This window comes from Penicillium coprophilum (genome assembly GCF_028826855.1).
Source record: "Penicillium coprophilum strain IBT 35676 chromosome Unknown utg000005l_segment0_segment0, whole genome shotgun sequence".
In the NCBI taxonomy this organism is placed as follows: domain Eukaryota; kingdom Fungi; phylum Ascomycota; class Eurotiomycetes; order Eurotiales; family Aspergillaceae; genus Penicillium; species Penicillium coprophilum.
The window spans coordinates 1,917,595-1,937,728 of record NW_026622724.1 but is presented as its reverse complement, the minus strand read 5'-3'; the positions used below and the strand labels follow the sequence as shown (position 1 = coordinate 1,937,728).

Sequence of the window (20,134 nt, the reverse complement as noted above, 5' to 3'; positions counted from 1 at the left end):
AAAAGCTTATTCCGTTGTGCCCACGGACAGGTGATATATGGTGATAAGTAGGTGATATAGGATAAGTGATGGTTGTAGGCTGTGCGAGGACTAGAGTAGCTGAGCTAGACTACGTATCGATACTCAATAGTCGGTAGATATTGAAATATCGAGGTATAGTCACAAAGAAGAGAGTGTTAAGAAGCTAGTATTAGCCTTCACAGTTCAGTATAAGTAGATCTAAGCCAAGATCAATCTTGTCCGGCCGATACAGAAACAAAAGTAATAATATAGTGAGTGTACCAAGATATCAATAAAGGATAGAAGTCTCCACCAATCGAAGCTATAAATGAAATACAAGGTCAAAGATAAAAAAAAAAGACGCCAATCCACGAACCCCGCCCTGTCAGGACCGCCTACCCCCTTCAGGACAAAGGACCCAATCAATTACCAGGTGGGTTTGGGGGGGACTTCCATAATCCCTCGGTCAGCCTTCACAGCCATGCCACGGACCTAGACCAGTTGGCCGACCAGCCTAGGCATTATGACAAGACCAGCAGTCAAAGAGGTAGAATTTCAGATTCCCAGCCACTAGGCTAACTAGGGTGGATCAGCTGGTAGGAGATCTTTTACCTTGCATATATAGAGCCCCTTTCCTCTTTGGGACATACATAGTATTCACTGACCAGGGTTCGACCCCTCCCCAAGATAGCTTTTATGATTAATGCTTCCAAGTCTACTAACCCCATTCCAGGTCAAAATATAAAAGCATGCTGTAATATTAACCCAAAGACATATATTCTACCATTTCACGATCTTAGGCTAGACATTCCGTCCTCCTCTCAGCCATAAGTCTAACCATAGAGCTTACGAGGCTTTCACTATTACCACGACTCACCCAGGTGTCTCTAGTATTTTGGGTATCCTTATGACTATAGATCATGAAAAGTTATACATAAACCATACAGATACACCTATCAATAGTGACGAAATTTTATTTGCTAACCGACATATAGATATCATACAAAACTAGAAGTAATATTTTATCAAATAATACGGCCGAATTACTTGAAAACAATGGGTGAAATGGTCATTTACTCCGCGCTATCTATATCGTAAGGTAGGCTCTCGAGCAAACCAAATATCATTCTATATCTTAGCGTTGGCTGGTCGCCCCTTAGGGAGCCTCTCAAAAAGAATATTAATTCCCAATCGACTGTAGAGACGGCATCATGTACCGCGCCGGAAAGTGAGGTCTCGGCCATAGAAGATGTGATTCAGAAAGTATCGCATGATGGGGTGATGAAACCCCTTTTTTTCTGCTGTAACATGGTTTCCTTGGAGCCTTGCCCTTATGGCGCTCCCGTCCCTGGCCCTGCGGCCAAGATTCCAGCTCTTGTTCCTGGTGCTGTCGCTACTGCTCCTGTTCCGCCCCCTGCGCCTCCCCCAGCGTTTGCTCCCGGGGGATTTTCTCACAAGGTCCGTTCGGACGCTGATGTGCAGGCCTTCGTGGCCGGTCAAATTGATAATGGTAAGCTGTCCTTGCCCGATTGAGTCCGATCGTCCTAACGTTTTCCTGTAGGCAATGGTTTGGACGCGAACGGGTTCCCAATTGTGGGTCGTCTTTCTGAGAGTGATGGCGATAAGCTGTGGAAGCGTGTGCTTCCGGAGCGTACCGTCGTCGGTTGGCGGAGCGGAAAGGTCCCGAAAAGCACCCCGGTTATTCAGGTGCGGGCTGTTTTGGGTCGGTTGATTGGCCATGAAGCCCCTCCCACGGACAGGGAACGTTGAACCGCAAAGCACCAAAGCCTCCCGGAAGACTCCCTTCTTCTTCTTCTTCTTCTTCTTCTTCTTCTTCTTCTTCTTATTGAGGAGATCGGCAGAGCTCTCACTGGAAGGAGAGGACTCCTGGTCGTCAGAGGAGGAGTCTGGCACGGCCCATCCGAGTTTGTTCATAAGGTCATGGAGGGTGTCGAGGTCATAAAGAATGTGGCGGTAAACTTCACGGATTTGCCTGTAAGCATATGTGACCGATGCCTGCTCAGCCATCTTGTACACCCGGGACCACTCCAGTGGGCTTGCGTACCACTCCCGATCGAAGGTAGGGCCGGAAGGAGGGGCCGCGAGAACCCGTGCGGAAATGGGAGGTAGCTCCTTTGCCTTGCCAGCAGCACGACCCTGAGACTGGAGTGATAATGAAATGGAATGCAGTGAAAAATGTCGAAGAGGCAACCGAAATAGCTCCCCTACTGAGTCGGTCAGTCTTGAAGACCAGAGAGGATATGAAAAGTCCCCACTCCCCCTCTCTCTTAGAAGGGAAAAGCCGACTGCAGAATTGAGAACCAAGTGAGTGACGAAGTGAACAAATTTACCATAGATGGTATATTCTAAACGAGGAGGCCCATCATGCCAGAGAATAGATTGTCCAATTATTCCTGAAAGAAGGCCATGGCAAGAATGACAAGGCCAGGTTGAGCAGAAAAAAGTGATTTCCAGCAAGAGATAGCCTTTGGGGATGCTGGTTGGTGGACTGTGACATATGTCGATTAGAAGAGCGTCTTAAAAACATTTGATGCGAGAGGCTCGGTATTGTGAGGCTTCTAAAATGATTCAGGACGCTGTGAAACACGCTGATCCTGGTTGTGATAGCTGTAGTTAGGAGATGCAGCCTACTCAATTTATGTAGTGTGTCAAAATCTCATCAATGCATATGTACAAGACTCTGTTCATGGCGTCTTAGGTGACTTTCCGTGATCATCAATGTGACAACGGGGGAGGATAACGATGCGAGATAGTGTTCACGAAGAGGTGGTAGTGGGTTTATGGCAAATGACTGCTTGGTTGAAACAGGGATGTTGATGTTGGAGTTGACGAGGGCCCACACCCTGAGTTAAGTTGTCCGAAAAACAAGACATCGGAGTGTAGGATTAGAGATATAGGAAAGACTCAAGAGGGAAAGGGGAGATTGTATGTTTGAGGAAGTAATCCAAGAGAAGTAGGGATCAAGAGATCTTGAAGATATAAAAAAAAAACCCCCAGACCCACTAACCTAGTCCGTCGGGACCGCCAACCCCCTTCGAATTTCGGCCTCGGCCAATTACTCATGGGTGTGGGGGCTGTGCAAACCACCCTGTTCAACCTTAAGAGGGGTGCACCGTCCCACACGCATCCGGGGGTCATGAAGCCCAAGACGCGATAGGGTATGCATCCTCAGCATCCCACGAGGCAGAGAGCAAATTTCCATTCCATTGAGCTAACGGAGGTGGGTCTGGGAGTAACAGGAGTTCTTTACACTGGCCTATATAGGACCATTTCCTAATTGGGATTTTTGACTGGCCAGAGTTCGATTCATCCCACCATCCCATTTTTAATTAATGCCTTGATACAGGCTGAAGAGATAATATTTCCAATATTTTCTTTTTATCTCTGACTCAATTTCCCTTTATTCTTGATCGTCACAACCCAGATTTCTTCCCTAATCAAGCATATATCTATATAACTGGAGATCATTTTACACAAAAACACACTCAACCCTTTTCTTCATCTAAACCACGAATGGTACTTCATGTTAGCAGGCATACAAGTCAAAAACGGGTATATTGAAATAGCTGCTTTGGCAATCAAATCCTCTCGGGTACTTTTTGGGGTGTTCGAGCATATCATCCAGTCATCTATACGGCACACTCCGGTCATGAAACCGTAAATATATATACATTGCTGATCCTAACACCAGAGTCCCGAAGTCCTCATGTAGCTCTTGAGTCTTGATAACAAATCTGCTTCAGATTTATCATCCAGATTAATTGTGTGAGCTCAGTTGTCATGCGAAGATTGGCAAGCAGCACCGTGTTCAACCTCACAATCAAGTCGATAATCACTTGGGCACTGCAAAGCCCACCATGCCGATACAGACAGCCTCATCTAAATGCTCTCAGAATCCCAGACCAAACTGCGGCGATAATTTGCTATACAAACCCCATCGACTTTCAAGACGGCACATTTGGAAATACTGATATAAGAAACACTGTTACAGATATTCTAGAAAAGTCCCCATGCAGTTTGCAAAGACCTTTTGTAAGTTAGTAACATTCTCAACATTCCACCGAGGCAAGAAGCAAGGAGGATGTGCGAACCATATACTTGAGCGCAAACCATTTAATTATTGGATAGATGAGGGTGCGAATGTGAGCCCCCAGAGAGGTTTCTGTCGAGTGATTCATGCCGCTCTCGTTCCTCTTCGGTGATGCGCTCAACTGGAACCGGCGAAGCAACCTCACTTAGCCCAGTAAAGGGTTCATCATCTGTGATATCCTTCCCGGCATTCATCTCTGGTCTGCTCTCTGTTGCTGGTTCCGAGTTTTTCTTGGGGCCACAGGTGAGGATTCGCCAGAGTTTGGAAAAGTTCATATTCTATCGGGGTGAAATACCCAGAGGTTCTGTGTAATGCGAGAAATATTTTTCGTATATGGTGGTTGTCTCCCAGAGACCGACTCTGTCGTTCTCCGTGTTTGGCCACTATACTACGTCATGAATATGAATTGGATCAACAGAACATCGGAGGTGTTCCCGAGCTGCCCGGAAACATAGTAAACTGATTGAAATCGTGTCAATATCATTGAGATATATTAAAAATGAAGAATAAGCACTTGAAGATTCGTAGTATGTCGTCCATTTAGGCTGTCGCATTCATCCGGACCTAACGCGCCGGACTTTGTTCCTAACTCCGAGCCCCCCGGTTCAAACTTTCTCACGTCTTACCACTTCGTTCACTCAACGACAGATCTGTTCAAGATGACTTCTCAAGACCACCAATCGCTTACGTTTGAGCAGACGAATTCAGATGATTCAACGGAGGTGTTGGACCCCGTCGCCCGAAGACGACTCCAAAATCGCCTCAATCAACGTGCGAGCAGTAGGCGGCACTCCTATTGGCCACACCAGGCCCACTAGCAACCCTTTACTAATGTTCTATACAGGAAAAAGGAAAGCGTTAGAGACGAGAAACCAACACAGAGCGTTGGACAAGAAATGGGTTGTCTACATCGAGGATTCAAAAATCCCAAAGAAGAATGCATTCGCAAAAGACGCACCAAGCAACCAAATCGCGAGAGAACCATCGTCTCCCCGCCAAAACGGACAATATCTGCGTCGCTTCAATTCTCCACAGCGCAACGAGTTTATCAATAATATACATGCAAGAACTTTGCATATGATCGAGAACCCGGTTCTCTCACTCAATCCCACCCTGCAAACCAGTGTGATTCGAGCGATGTTAGTCAACGCCAGTCTCATGGGCCTCACAATTGAAATTCTTGAAGAAGATCTCGCATCGCAGTTCAACCTCGTCGGTCCATCGACACTACACCTCCCACCAAGCCTGTATCCATCCCAACAACAAAGGAAAATCATCCACCATCCTTGGATCGACCTGATTCCAATGTTATCTCTACGGGAGGCCCTCTTGGCTAGGACAGATGAGATTGACGAAGATGAGATATGTTGCGATTTCTATCAGGCGCGTGATTCCTCACAAGAAGTCGGGCTTCGTGTCTGGGGCGAAGCTTGGGATCCATCTGCTTATGAGGCGTCGGAGACATTGATCAGGAAATGGAACTGGATTGCAAAAGACTGTCCCGACATAATCGAGTCTTCTAATTACTGGAGGATACAGCGAGGGGAGAATCCTATGTCGTTTAAGAAGATCAAATAATATTTCAGTATCTACATAATAAAGACAGCAGTGCCTTTTCAGCTTCGCATCTCTCACAGCGAAAACGTTTCCTGGGTCAGGTTTTCACTGAGCTCCCAGAGTTTAGTCCAGTTGTTTTCATCGTTGATATGTGTATGCAACTCGTGGTCTGAGACTGCGTTCTTGCTGAGATACGAGCCGTTATACTCTGGATGCAGGCACGATTAGCAAAGGTCATTAGAGATATGGACTTGGAGAATTTACTCACTTGCGATGGTAGGGTCGATCATTCCCGTGATGACCGTAGCGGCTCCTTCTGAGGCAGTAGTCCACGGGGGAATTTCGAATGGATTTCCGTCTATGTCAACCATGGCTACAGATGTCAATTAGCCAAAAGCAATATAATGCCAAAGGGTTGTACATACTTCCGGCCTTCTTCCATTCGGCGACCTGGTCAAGAAATCCAGGAGGGCAGTGTCGCTGTAGACCGGTCTGAACAGCTGAATGCTGGTCAGCCAGATCCACTGCGTAGTAAGAAGAAGCGGAACATACCACCAGGATCGACACTGAAGACACGGATTTTATCCTCCTTCAACTTCTCACCCAGTCTTTTGACAAACATGACTCTCGCAGCGTTCGACTGGCCATAGGCGACCATAGGATCATAGGTTCGGCCATCCTACAGGAGAGTAGCATGTCAGTATTGACATTATAGCTTCGCAGTTGAACTCACACTGAAGTTGAAGTCATCGAAGTGCATTTTTCCCTGTCTGACCATAGACGAAGCCATGATGACTACAGACGAATCTGGCCCCGCAGCACGGATCTTCGGTAAGAGCAAGTTCACAAGCACGAAATTCGCCAGATAATTGACTCCTAGTTGGCTCTCAAAGCCATCCTTTGTCTTTTTGTAAGGTGGGAACATGACGCCGGCTACAGAGACAAGATGGTCGATTTGAGACACATCATCTAGGTCTTCGACAGCTTTTCGCACGGCGCTCAAGTCGCTTAGGTCTATGTTGAGAAAGCGAGTCTCCACATCTGGCTTGGATGATCTGATCTTCTCTTGAATTCCAGCGACTTTTGATTCGGCACGGGCAGTCAGGATCAGTAGTTTTGGATCCGCGGCGGAAAGCTGAAGTGCGAGTTCGCCTGCAATTGAGTCGTCGGAAACACCGGTGATGAGCACTACCAAAAGGAGGAGGGGTTGTCAGTGCTTTTCTCTTTGGCAAAATAGGGATAGAAACTGTCAATCACCTGTCTTTCCAGCGAGGGCCTTGCCATATTTCTCCAGAACGACCTCGGAGCGGAGCACTTGTTGATTGTTGGACATTTTGGATGAGGGTGTTTGGAGATGGAAAAAGGGAGCAATGAAGAAAGGAAAGAAATCTTGCCTGATGTCTCCTCCATTTCAGTCTGGCATAATGGTTCTTTTTATACGTTTCCTTTCGGGGATAATGGGATTAAGTGTGCTTCAAGTGCTTCAAGTGCATCGTGGGTATAGTTCGGAATGACCAATCAACGACCGCGAAAATCCCCAGTCCCTTACCACTTTGGGTTAGCTTTCTGTCATCAGGTATCGGGGCTTTCAGGCTGTTCCTTCAACAATTCTTGATGAGCAATTAGAAGGTGATGGAATATCCGGAACATCCTTGCTGAGAGTCGTGGAGCATATGCGATGAAATTCCGTGCATTCCCATATGTATCCCGTGAAAGATCCTCGGATATCAACACACAAGTATGATTCATATTATAGTTCAAATGTACTTGAACAAATACACCATAGAGGATAATCGGAATTGGGCAGATAATATTTTCCTTCTCGATGATGATTGGACTGCAGGATGTTTAAATTGTAAGAAAACAACGGACTAATAACAGCCGAGACACATGCGTGAAGCCGTCCTGGTTGCACATTTGCCTTTCATTGTGCGACTGTAGATGAAGTGCTTGATTCGGTCGATTTGAACGGGTAGAATCTCTTCATATCAGGTATTTCTCAGGGAGAAGCACTACATTGCGCCGATGAAAAGAATGAAAGCGCCGCACTTGAATTTCTCTAAGTTATCCATCCCTAAATAAGCTTTGTGACTTGATATCCAACTCTAGCCCGGTGATGGGAAGAACCAGAGCACCTGAATAAACTCCGACAGCTTGTGTGGGGCCATTGCAAGACCGGAAGGGGCATAAGAACTAGTTACAGAGAGGATATGTGCACAGGGCGAAGCAACCGCCGACCCACCGGCGTTATATTATACAGATTTTGAACTTGTACCAAGACATGAAATGGTAAATGTGATTATTAGATTCCAACAGGAGGCTAAACCAGAGCCACCGGCCCAATTGTCTACACGTATCTAACACAATGCGCCAAACCAAATAAGAACAAGAAAGGTCATCACACATAGCAGACAGAGATGAGAGTAGTACCCAAAACAGTCTTCTCTAGAACCACATGATGCACGCAACAAGACCAATCACAACAGCCATACAGCTTCCATGAAGTTCCCGCGAGTGCCGACCAGCGGCAGCATCGGCGGAATCCTCAGCGCCAACTTTCTGTTGGGGCGGTGCTGGCTCGGATGGGATGAATGGGTCTTCATTTGAGGCGTCATTGGGAATTGTGGAGTGGGGTATTAATGTTGTAGGAGCCGCTGTGATCTGCTCCGAGAGGAAGATCGATTTCACATAACTTGCTCCGTGGAGTCCGACGCGTTTTCCAAAATCCAGGGCGACGTGGTAGGCCTGCTGACACATATCGCGGAGGGAGACAGAGAAGGGCAGCAATGATTTCTGAGTGCCGTCGGAGGGATGATTAGAGGGTGGCATGCTGGAAGAAGACTTGTTGTCGGAGGTTGGGAGAGAGTCGTTCATGGTCATGGTAGGATATGAATGCGTGGAGCCTGCAAGGCTGCGATTTGAGAATGAGGTGAGGAATGGGTAGTCGTCGAACTGCTGAATGAAATAGGTTCTGAATGCGCGGGCTCTGCGGGCGAATGAAAATGAGGATTCGCGGGTCAGCGATGAGAGCCGACTCCTATTTGCGACAGCGGTCGTTTCGCTGGCCGGGACCACGGCGGCATTTCCAATGCGTGCGGTAATCGGTGAGCGATTGCCTCGCGATCGGTGTGACGCCGAAAGAACCCATGGTTTGCGAGGTTCGAGGAGAGGGTGGGCTTTCGGTGCTAACTCGGTGACACTATCTTGAAGGAGAGGGACCTCTGAACGATCGGCTTGGTTAGTCGACTTGCATGAGCTTGAGATTGGGGGAAACGGGCACGTACGTCCAGCTGCGCCGGTATAGAAGCTAAAGTCCGCAAACTTGGAGTGGTAGAGGTTCGGTAGTGAGGGCACCAATGTGAGCAGCGAGAACAAAATTAGGATGAGAAGTGGGAGAGCGCCAGGTTTATCGAAGCCGGACCGCATCATCCCTAGTCCCTAACTCGGTCCAGGAGCTTCCAAAGGGTGTCTTATAGTTCAATGTCCCCGAGAATCGAGAAGAAGCAAGAATGGCAGATTGGGGGCCATGGAGGGGATTGACCGTTTCGCGTTCAATGCAATGTTCCGTGAGATGCAGCGTTTCTGCAGAGCAACGCGCCGACGCGCAGGGGGTGCTGGTATATTAGGGAGGTGGTTGGGAAGGTATTTTGGCGGAGGAGAGAAAGAGTATAAAATAGCAGATGCGGTGGATTCCAGTGGATTCGGAATAGAATGATGGCTCCAGAGGTCGGATGCGGTTGTCTTGGCTCTTATTTTTTTTTTTCGCACAGAGCTCCGAGTATGACGTCGATCACTCGATGGCACTTGGTTTTGAGTCTCCCGTTTCACCCGCAATCTACAAAGTAGTGTCGACGTCAAAGAATGTTTCCCACGTTGGCCACATTTTGACTTGACAGTTCTGAAGTTTTCGATTTTCTGTTTCCAGCAATGCTGGCCTGAGGCATTTGTTATGTCGATCCCTCCGAAACAGGAAAACAGGATTTCGCTCCAACTTCCCTGGTTTCGATTTCAGCCCACTTCGACTTGGGTTCTTTTCTTATGTCTATGGACGCCCTATGCATATTGTGATGTGAGCCAAGTCTATCACTCGAGGCAACCCCGATCAACATTCGACAATAGAAATGGATCGGCATCATGGCCCACGTGCACCGCCCTATATGGCTTGGCCCTCTATATACGGCACGGTTCTACTCCGTAGAGCTGGTCCACGTCACATCTTTTCTGGTTTCTATCTAGATTTGGACTAAGAAATACATAGCAGGCATGATTAGCGGGCTACTTACGCAGCGTGGTGAGTCTGGTAGTCTTTCCAGGTGTATTTTGCTGGATATCTTATATCCCTGCCAACCCTCAACCATAGATATGCGGTAGTGTGACTCTGCAATTTTTGTGCAGGAAGAGAGACACACCGGCAACCCAAGTGCAGGCCGCTGAATCCATGTACTATAACATAGACCATCCAGAAATCAATGCTTCTGTACAGCGCAAGTCTTACCACCGAGGGGTCATCACCCAATGTATAAGAGACCCCGCCTTGAGTATTTGTGCCAGTTGCCTTCGGCTGGGATACCCATGCTCTCTCCAGCATAACCAGACTAGGATGGACAACCCCGCGAGTGGAAACACGGCGATACCACTGCGCGGGCACTCCGGTGTTGCATGTAACTCCGACACCCCAATCCTCTATACCCTCACTCGTTCGTTCATCCGGAAATTGTGGCACGTGAAGACCCACGAACAAAGTTTTCCACGAGCCCTGTGAGCATGGACTCCTCCTTCTTGCCTGGGAAACGTTATCCTTCGCCTGGAAGGTTTTGACGCTCAGCTCCTAATGGTGTCTCGAGCTATGAGTTCCGATTGTCGTCGCCTTATCTCAATGATGGTCTCAAGCACTGAAGTCCCCGAAGTGACCATAGGTCTTCTCTATGCCGGTCTGCGATTTCATCAAGACTGATCCACCGACCCGTGGTCTATTGGTGGACTTCCTTTGGCAAAGCTCCTGGATCGATATCACGCAGAGTGGTCCTAGCTTAAGGCATCCTTGTTCTCGCTTAGAGAATCAGGCAGGGAATTCTCTATCCAGGCATTAGCTTCCTGCTTCGGTCAAGCCTGTTCTGAATGATAAGAACAACATACAATAAGAGATAGAGATAGCGACCTGTTCATTTTCAAGGAAATTAGAAAGTGAAGGAGAAGCCCTGTTGGCTCTGTGTAAATGAAATTAGGATGGAGCGATGGCAACCTTCCCTGTAGGTCTTGACAACTTGGTCCAGCTTTGGCCAACACTTTTATCAATCTCTCTCGCCCAACTGCATAAAATTCAGTTGAGAGCCTCGAATGCCCGTTAAAGAGCTTGAAACGCATTTTTAGAGAATCTACTCTTTTAGGCCAAGTTTATCCAACAGATACTAGTATAACAGCGCAGCCATGAATATCGACCTGAAGAGTCTTTTGCTAGGGTCAGCACAACGAACTTGATGACCGAGTCAACGAGCTCGACCCTGGCCAATACCCGGTATTTTTTATTGAAGAAGCCCATGTATAAGCAAGATTGGAGCTTCCGAATATGCATTCCACCTGTCCGTTGACACGCATAGGTGTTGAGAATCTCCACATCTGAATATGCGAGCTACAATTACGATTTGCTTAGAATTCTGTGCTAAGACATACGAAATCCACTCACGGTATCCATCCGAAAACCAAGGCGTCAAGTGTTCACGCGGTGATGATTTGCTATAGCGTTCTTTGAATGGGTGATGTTAAAGATTGCTGGTCGCTTCTCTCGAGAAATATGTGGTGATCGATTGTCTTTGGACAGATTTCTCTTGTGTATTCCAATCACCTCTCACTTTTCTCAGATTGCTGTTTTCGCTCATAGCAATCCCAGAAAGCACAAAGATTCTCACACCAGAAGCCACATATACAAATTGTGATAACCTAGGCGTGGATTGAGTGTTAGCCGTAATGCTCTATCGTATCCTCAGTTTGATCTCCCTTCATGCGTCCAGATTTATTAGTAGCCCCTCAAGGACTAGGATTATCCTCTGATTTTGGAAACATCACCTTCGACACCCTTTTGGACATCAGCTGCAGCGGTGCTATAGCTTCTAAACGGCTACCATCTAATAGATAGAGGGCAGCATGATTTCAGAGCCTCGAAATATATAGAAATTGTATATCTGATATAGAAGGCCATGGTAGCGAGTGATCTTGATGGCAAGATACATCTCAAGCGCTTATGACAGAACGGAGTTGAAGATCAAAATCGGGGGTTGATACCTGTCCTACCTTCACACCACTTTTATAGCAGAAATGTCAGGTAGGCCAAACAGCAAACAACCACGGTTGATATTTGCTTCTGGACCCTATGTGCAAGTAGTGCTGCGATATGTATAGCAATTGTAACAACATATACAACGCGACATCATTTAACAGTATAGCGCAAATCATGCCATTCCTTCGTCAATAGTGAATCAAAGTCATCAAGGCGTAGCGTATATCTACAGATATCAAAAGAAATGCACAATGCCCATATACACACATGCTGAGTAAAAGCAAAAACAAGAAAGAAATCAATACATCCCACATATAAAAAAGTGCAATGCGCCAAGACAAAACAAAGAGGTAAAAGCATCGGATCTTCAATCGTTCACGTGTCATGCCCATTAAATCATAATCATGCACATTTCCATCCCGATTAAATCGGATTCATCATAGAAGCGTCAGGAACAGCCGGTCGGCTTACTCCCACCTGGGGCTCGGAAGCAGGGGTAGACTTCGTAACAGGCACAGGCGAGACGGTAGTGGGCACGCTAGTATCAAGATGACTAGGTGCAAGACTACTGCGACTGCGTGAGCGACCAGCGCGGGAGACACTGCTCCCAGGGGTACCGGTGCTGGAGCCTGGTTTCCCGCCACGTTTGACCATCTTACCTAGCACACTGACAATCTCTGCAGCGTCTTCAAAGCTCTCGTCGTCCATGCCTTCTTGGGCATTGTAGACGTCTGCAATGGCTTGTTTTGCGAGACGGCGACAGGCGATTGGGTCTTGGAGGCAGTCGTATAGATACGCTGCGTATTCGAGCTTGACTGACAGACGGAGAGGGTGTGAGCCTGGGAGGAGTTTGTCGGAGAGGGCTGCTGCGTGGTTGAAGCAAGCTGTTGCGGTCGCTGTGTAGTCCAGTGGAGGGAGGAGGAAGGTGGAAACTGGCTGCGGTGGCTGAACTGGTTGCATTACTGGTAGACCCGGGGGTCTGGATGTCGGTGTTGCGGTATTTATCTTGGATTTGGAGTCTGGGACGCCGAGAGCGGTTAGGGTGTCTGCGCCGTATATAGAGTCATGTTTGAAGCGAGTTGGCATGTCGGTTTCTGGAGTGAAGATCGGGCGATTGTGGAATAAGACGAAGATATGGTAGAAGGAAGCGCGGAGCTTGTAGGCGAGCACTTTGAGCTCGACAAACCTGTCTACCATGGGGAGGATGTAGCCCTCCAGTATTAGTAGGCCTTCGCGAGAGAGCCATATTATGTGATGGTACAGCTGGAGGGATCTTGTTTCGCGTGTTGTGTCAAGTCGTCGCAGCTTTCGAGCTCGAAGAAGCTTTTTTGATAACATGACAGAGACGCCAAGGACTTTGTATAGCATTGCTGAGAGCAGGGGGTTTTCGAGGCCCATGACGGCAGCGAAATTGCCCAGGGCCTTCTGATCCACTTCGGAGGAGGCCATCCACAAAGCGCAGGGCTCGGGGATTGGGGAGTCTGAGCATATGGAGTCAGCCATATTGGTCATTGGTCTTGAGCAATAGGCGGGGAGGTTCGGAGAAGACCAATTGACCGGAGGAAAACTCAATTGAGTAGCTGGGAATGTCTCAACGGGCAAGGGAATAGACGAACACAGCTCAGACTTACCGAAAGACGCTCAAACAGGAATTCAAATAATCAAACGCAGCGACTGAATCATGCTCCAACCACGCGCGTATCCCTCAGCCACGGACCAATTGATCTGCGCAATCAAGGTCTTGGCGCACAAAAAGCTCAGACTCTTCCAGCGACGAGGCCAGTCGAAAAGGGAAAATACACAGTATATCCGAAACCAAGAGCAATAGGTTTCGCGCAAGCTGCAAGGTTCGGCGGGACCCGAGAGGGCGATTGTTCGGACCGAGTATATCACAGCCAATGGCTTTCGTTTCCTGGCGGTATCAATTCCAACTGCGACCGCGTATCTAATGTCCGAATTGTAGTCGACACGGCGCGGAGCAATGTTATCCGCGCGATCAATTGACACAATATTGCCTGTTTCGGTCTAGCGACGGAATTCCGAATGGTTGCGCTGGGGATTCGGCTAGCAACGCAAGGAGCAGCAAAGGTGATGGAGCTTAGAGCTGGGTTTCAAGTAGACCTGACGCATTGTGCGGCCGAGAAAGTAGGGGGGTGAGAGTGTTCGATGGTCAACTCTGTGCGGGGAAGAAATTGGGGACTCTCTCGGGTATGAAGCTAAGGGGCTCGAGCTCCGAGCGTTGGGTCAGAAATGGAAGGATTAGGGCTGTAGTTGACGCCCATAGGGAAAAAAGAAAATTGAGAGTTTTTCTATGCAAGGTCCTACAGCTTTCCCCTGATATGTACGTACTGTATAGTAAATGATAGTCCCACCATCATCACAAAAGTGAGATACAAGGGCGTCTATTGATGACCTACAGTGTATAATTGCGCGATACCCAGTGGCAACTTATCTCACCTCAGTGCTGTCCATAAATGCGCCTTATCACGGTAATGACGGTTTGGCTACGTGGCTCAAGGCGAAAGGGCATAGATTGGATAATTTGCCTCATTTACCATCTAAATAGCTGCCCAAGTCCTCGGGATTGAAACTTTAGCACGGACTGCCACGCTGGCAATATATTGTATTAATGTACTCCATAAGTGATGCAAGTTGGTGTTCCTTATACACACCGATCTACAATGGCTGTCAGTGCCCAAAGTTACACCCTATTACACCGCCATAGAGCTGTTGCTCCAATGAAAGTCCGTAGAAATTGTACTATGGAAGACCAATGAAGAACCTGCTTTGGTTTCTAAATTTGTACTTTTTAACAAATGTGTTCATCTTGCGAATCCACAAGTCTCCACTGTATAAGCCTGAGAAGTTAATATGTATACATGCAAAAGTATCCAGAAATGCTACAAAATCGCCCTATTCATCCAAGTCATCAACTGGAAATCCAACAAATGCGCGCTTCAAGAATGCCCGCCAAATATCATTCGTCGGCTTCTTCTTCTTCTTTTTTTGCTTGGAATCAGCGCCTATGCTATTGACGTCGCCCGTCTGCTCTTGTTCCGCTCCATCCTCGGCAATTCTGGCTGCGAGTTGGAAGAAGCTGCGGACTGTCAGGTCTTTCATTTGATACACCTCATCATTTGTAGTGTACTCAATCTCGTAGTCGAGACGGGCATCCTTGCCTCGTTCGCCTGCCGCGATCTGTTCGTGGAGTTTCGTTAGGTTAGAGTAGTATTGAGTGTAGCCAAGCAATGTGAATGCCTGGTTCGAGTATGCAGGCCCAGGAGGAGCGGTGGACGATGGGGGCTCGGGGACTTTGAACTTGGGTGTCTTTTTCTTGTCCTTGTCCTTCTTTTTCTGAATTTCGGGAGTGAGAGAATCATCGCTAGCTTCCGGCGTATCAACCGCATCCCGGTCAAGCTCAAAGGTCGTATCGTCGACCTCGCGGGCGAGGAAGTCCAGGCCATGTGCGACATCGTTCAATCCTGTGATGTTGTAGTCGATCACGCGTAGGCTGGGGAAGAAGTTCGGGACCAAACTGGGAGCTACTAGCGAGACGCTGTATCGCTCTGCCCACGGGCCTCCAATCTTGTCCAAGAACTTTTGCTTCTTCTTATCCTTCTTTTTACCCCTCTTGTCTCTCTTCGCCGGTTGAAATTCTGAGGTATCGCCTAAATTCGATCCGGAGTCAGACTCCTCGAAAATGTCCGACGGAGGAGATGGCAATGCGGACCATTGATCTCGGAGCGACTCAAGATAGTCGGTTTTTGATCTGATTGAGACCTTCCCATCAACCGTGGAATCAATGTTCACCTTGTTGCTATCCTGGAGCATGAAGTGGTCCAGGTTCATATGGCCGTAAAAACTGCCGACAACAACGTCACGGTACTGGTGCATCCAGAGCGTATATTTTTGCCAGCATGTCTCATCCCAGTTCTTTTTTTCGCTCGATCGCGCCGGGGGCACATGGCCCATGAGCATAGCTTTCATGTTGCGACTGCGCAGGATTTTCAGCTGTACCCGCAACCACTCCATGTGCTCGTATCCAGGTTCCGATTTGGCGTTGCATCCGTCCACCGCACTGTTGGAATCGAAGAAGTACATGGTGTTGAGGCTGATGACCGCCAGCCGACCGGGGACCACCTCCGTAGTGAACCAACCGCCCTCAACAAAGGTGTGACGCTGATCCTCTGGGATGAACTGGCCCCATATCTCCGCAAAACGCTTTGTCCACTTGTTCGGGCCTTCGTTGAAGATGTTGTGGGGCATGATATCGTTGTTACCGAAGGTCGGGATGACAGGGATCGACATCTTGGGCGCGACATTCGAGGTTTCACGGACCTCCTCCTCCCCAAAAATGCTAATCCATTTTTGTGACAGGAAGGCATTCAAATTCATAATCTCATCTGCTGTGCGAGGGAGCTTTTCATCATTGTCGTGTCGGACAGAATCCCCGGTCCAAATCACAAAATCAATATCATCCTTCAAGTTTTCTTCGATCCAGCGAAATGTCTCGTTGACAAGTGATAAGGGTGAATCGCAATCTGTCCCCTCCGCTCCAAAATACCCTGCGGGACCGTTACCGTGGTGGCACGAGCGATCGATCGAGCTTCCGGGTTTGTAGAGGCGGTCGGGATGAAAATCTGTTGGTCAGCATGGAGTTACACAAGAGAGACCTGGACATCAAGGGCCGTCCCCTCACCAGTTATATGTAAGAATCGTCCGCGTACAGGTTTGTGCAAACCCTCCGCCAGGCCTGTAGGCTCCGTTGGAATACCCAAGGGCTGTTGCCCCAAGGGGCTGGCGGAGATGGCGTCGGCAAAGAGGCCCAGCAGTAAGAAAACTGACTGCATAAGTCCTCTGAACCAAATCCAAGACTTGAAAGTGGATGAAGGTCGAAAATATTTTTGGCCTTGGAAACCTTGAGGGATCTTATCTGCACGGTCACGTCACTAGGCGGGTGTGGGAGCCGAACTCCACATAACCAATCAGAGGGTCCAGAGTAGAGAGAAAACACAGGAAAACAACAGTAAATGATCCTACCGCTGACTTGATATACTCAAGAGATTGACTGAATTACTCGTTTGAAAATTGGTCTAGGATGCCCGGATCGATGTACTCACGAGACAATGACTTCATCACGTGCCGACCGGGGGACCTTGCTGGCTTGGGCACTGAACTTGACTTTCCACTGTGGGACCTCTTGACACCTAAAAGAGTCCTATGCTGATTCCTTGTACGGCCTATACTACTGGCATACTGCGGCTGCCTCGGTGTGCCTACTCCGTAACGTGCCTACTCCGTAACATTGCTCCTATGTCGTTCACGAGGCCGTATACGGGCACGTCATAGTTCTGTTACCTATCGCTGGCCGAAGCACACATCATGACCGATCTCGCCGGGGATGATCCGGAAATACGGGCTATCAATGAAAGTGGAATTCACCGAGAAAATGAGAAGAAACCCTTGTGCACTTTGGATTGTCGCGAGAGTCCCAGGCTATTGCAAATGTGCGGAAATGTTAGAAGAATGGGAATCACTCCGCCTGAGAGAGATGCTGTGGCCTACCACAGCAAAAAAAGCCAGGGAACGATCCTATTCCCACTATAGGACAGCGCAAACGTTAGTTGCACAATGGTCCTATCCAAAGGAGGACTCCAAAGAGTGAGGTACCAGCGTGTAGTGGGCCGCGGACGTTTGTCTGTAGATTGACGTGGTTAGGTAGTGTCATTCACAGTTTACCCTCGATATGAGATACACACCCCAGAGGTTAAACGCCGGCATCAAATAAGATATTGTGTGAAATGGTGTGATCTTTGAAATTGGACGACTCGAAGAGATAAGAAATGAGAATGGAAAAGGAGATGGGACAGTGGAAGGATGTCAAGGAAGGGAGGGAAAGAATGAAAGACGAGAGAAAATCGAAAAGATGCGTCTCAGTATCCAAAGTGTAGATGGTCTATAGGTACCGGCGCAAATCTTATGCTTTTTAAAACTCCTTTCTGAAGTTCTCTGCCCTTGATCTTCAGCTTGAGAGATATGTACATATTAAACAGCCTCCATGACTATCACGAAAGACGTGGTCATTTCTCACCCTACCCCTAATGCCCGCAATATATGCTAGACATGGGATACTATTGTAAAATTTATACACACCAGCAATATCTACGCTTGGAAGCAAACAGAGGGATAAACAAAGTTTGGAAGATAGAGGGCTGTCACGGGCAAGAGGCGACATCTTCAGCCTGACAGACACGATATCAGAAAATTCAGGGTCACTCGTCGCGACGATGCTTGGGGACTCACTATAGAAATGAAATGCTCGGAGTATTCATGGCTGTGTGGCCCACGCGCTCAAGGACCTTGACTTTTCCCATGAGATTTCGGGCCAGCTTCTTTAGCAAGCCTTGGTTGGCTTTGATATTGTACCCGTGGCCTAGTTTGAGGTAGACAAAGCCGCCTGGGTTGAGCCATTTCCGCATGTGAGATTTGTCGTAATAATTTTTCATAGCCATAGCTGCTGAGGCCAAGCTACGTTCTGGGTCCAGTCGTCTTGTGAAGTCCTGTTCAACTATAACCTGACAAAATAGTTCGTGGTCGGGAGACCACTTCTAACGAGAAACTCTCTCAGTTTCCTTAAAAGGCTTCGGTTAGTACCCCCTATACGGTCCACATAATGATTGATCTAGGATACGAACGTTCAAAAGGGACGCTGGCCTAATGGCTAGGATTGAGTACGACACTCTTGGTGGCTCTCAAAAGGGTTATACAGCAATGATAGGAGATGTGTGATAAATAACAAGGGAAGAGAGAAGGAGAACCTCAACTGAGAAAGGCTGAAGTGAGAACGAGTTAGGAGCCCGTGAGATGGAAATTGTGTATTTCCATCCATTCAGTAGGTAGAGTGCTGTATCGAGCTATCTATATTAATACATAACCATTACTGAGTGGCAATATAAAATGTACGTGTGGAGGCGAAGAAGAATGATCAAAAATTTTCCAAACATGGAGAGAAATGGCAGGCATGAGGCCATCTATATAGCTTCAGGGGGAGGTTAGCAAATTGAAAGCCCACAAAGAACCCATACACAGACAAAATTACGGGAAACTGCATTGGCAAGCAGTGATAGCAATAATGCAGCGTATCAAACAACCTAAAGTCCAATTCAAGCGCTATTTTCGTCAGTAAAAGCGGGCACCTTGTTCAAGAGTGTCGCTCACGCTGAAGCTGGAACAAGCAGCACAGTCGTTCCAGTGACACTTTCTCCGTGGCCACATCCTAGGGTAATTAGAGACCTTTTTGAGTCTGCATATAGGGGTCATCACAATGGAAGCTTCAATAGTCAGCTGCTGCCCAGGAATATCGGGCGGTAGTTTAATCTCAAGGTTGGCAATGCGTGTACCCTTCTGTGCACGGAGTTCAATATTTTGACTTACCTTACCCTCCATACGTGTGATCTAGCAACCGATATGCTTTCAAAACACTGCAAATTCCCATTTATCTCAAGTCTCACTTTATCATCGCCAGATAGAGTGCCCATTGGCCAAGTGGCCTGTGCCGATGGTAGTGGATAGACCTCCGCAGAGCCCACAAAGCCCACAAAGCCCAAGGCCCAAGGCCCAGCCCGGGCCCACTGTGGATTAATCAGCCCCAAATCAGCCCCCAAACAGTACAACATGAAAGTTGAACCCCCTTTTTGGGGTTTGAAAATTACCCTTCAGTTTAACCCCGTTCTCAGCCTTATCCCAAAGGTAAAGTTTTACTTGTTGAAAGCGTTTCGAATTAGTTACTGTGTATCTCTCTATATCAGGTCTAAAAAAGGAAAAGAACGCGTGTATTTAGATTATATAGGTTTACCAAAAAGTGGTAGGACTCCCGTATAGATCTAGTATATATATATGTCGACTTTTCCGTTGATATTTCCGCGATTTCTCGACCCCTACTGGTCTTATATCGTCTAGAATCAGGATATATACTTATATACTGATTTCAATCTTAGAATATAGACTCTTTGAATTCAGTAGAAGAGTCAGATTGCAGCGATAGTTGAACCTCCTAAATGGGTCCCTAAGAATGGGCTGTGGGTTGGGTTGGGCTTCGAAGGTTGAGCCCTTAGGCCAACGTGGGCTTTGCGGCTCACTCATTCTCACTTCAGAGAGGGTCCTCACAAGTTGCGAAAGTTGGAGGAGAGATA

General features: G+C 47.7%; 9 protein-coding genes across 9 annotated transcripts; 2 read left to right on the top strand and 7 right to left on the bottom strand.

Moving 5' to 3' along the window:
- Nucleotides 1-1,308: 1,308 nt before the first annotated feature.
- Nucleotides 1,309-1,533, top strand: N7500_008315 (uncharacterized protein; the record flags this gene model as incomplete). The annotated part of the gene is made up of 1 exon (XM_056679459.1): nt 1,309-1,533. The coding sequence occupies one exon, from the start codon at nt 1,309-1,311 to the stop codon at nt 1,531-1,533; it is 225 nt and encodes a 74-aa protein (XP_056529831.1).
- Nucleotides 1,534-1,544: 11 nt separating this feature from the next.
- Nucleotides 1,545-2,354, bottom strand: N7500_008314 (uncharacterized protein; the record flags this gene model as incomplete). The annotated part of the gene is made up of 3 exons (XM_056679458.1): nt 1,545-1,555; nt 1,656-2,163; nt 2,352-2,354. The coding sequence occupies 3 exons, from the start codon at nt 2,352-2,354 to the stop codon at nt 1,545-1,547; spliced, it is 522 nt and encodes a 173-aa protein (XP_056529830.1).
- A 1,780-nt stretch (nt 2,355-4,134) lies between these two features.
- N7500_008313 (uncharacterized protein) lies at nt 4,135-4,386 on the bottom strand (the record flags this gene model as incomplete). Its single annotated transcript, XM_056679457.1, has 1 exon — nt 4,135-4,386. The coding sequence occupies one exon, from the start codon at nt 4,384-4,386 to the stop codon at nt 4,135-4,137; it is 252 nt and encodes an 83-aa protein (XP_056529829.1).
- Nucleotides 4,387-4,770: 384 nt separating this feature from the next.
- Nucleotides 4,771-5,689, top strand: N7500_008312 (uncharacterized protein; the record flags this gene model as incomplete). The annotated part of the gene is made up of 2 exons (XM_056679456.1): nt 4,771-4,891; nt 4,956-5,689. 2 exons carry the CDS (start codon nt 4,771-4,773, stop codon nt 5,687-5,689), a joined length of 855 nt encoding a protein of 284 aa, XP_056529828.1.
- Nucleotides 5,690-5,742: 53 nt separating this feature from the next.
- N7500_008311 (Short-chain dehydrogenase/reductase SDR) lies at nt 5,743-7,001 on the bottom strand (the record flags this gene model as incomplete). The annotated part of the gene is made up of 6 exons (XM_056679455.1): nt 5,743-5,876; nt 5,937-6,041; nt 6,094-6,168; nt 6,221-6,347; nt 6,402-6,856; nt 6,926-7,001. 6 exons carry the CDS (start codon nt 6,999-7,001, stop codon nt 5,743-5,745), a joined length of 972 nt encoding a protein of 323 aa, XP_056529827.1.
- Nucleotides 7,002-8,113: 1,112 nt separating this feature from the next.
- On the bottom strand, nt 8,114-9,094 carry N7500_008310 (uncharacterized protein; the record flags this gene model as incomplete). The annotated part of the gene is made up of 2 exons (XM_056679454.1): nt 8,114-8,889; nt 8,953-9,094. The coding sequence occupies 2 exons, from the start codon at nt 9,092-9,094 to the stop codon at nt 8,114-8,116; spliced, it is 918 nt and encodes a 305-aa protein (XP_056529826.1).
- Nucleotides 9,095-12,365: 3,271 nt separating this feature from the next.
- erg27 lies at nt 12,366-13,454 on the bottom strand (the record flags this gene model as incomplete). The annotated part of the gene is made up of 1 exon (XM_056679453.1): nt 12,366-13,454. One exon carries the CDS (start codon nt 13,452-13,454, stop codon nt 12,366-12,368), a length of 1,089 nt encoding a protein of 362 aa, XP_056529825.1.
- Nucleotides 13,455-14,855: 1,401 nt separating this feature from the next.
- Nucleotides 14,856-16,792, bottom strand: N7500_008308 (endopolyphosphatase; the record flags this gene model as incomplete). Its single annotated transcript, XM_056679452.1, has 2 exons — nt 14,856-16,582; nt 16,642-16,792. 2 exons carry the CDS (start codon nt 16,790-16,792, stop codon nt 14,856-14,858), a joined length of 1,878 nt encoding a protein of 625 aa, XP_056529824.1.
- Nucleotides 16,793-18,244: 1,452 nt separating this feature from the next.
- On the bottom strand, nt 18,245-18,454 carry N7500_008307 (uncharacterized protein; the record flags this gene model as incomplete). The annotated part of the gene is made up of 1 exon (XM_056679451.1): nt 18,245-18,454. The coding sequence occupies one exon, from the start codon at nt 18,452-18,454 to the stop codon at nt 18,245-18,247; it is 210 nt and encodes a 69-aa protein (XP_056529823.1).
- Between the last annotated feature and the right edge of the window lie 1,680 nt (nt 18,455-20,134).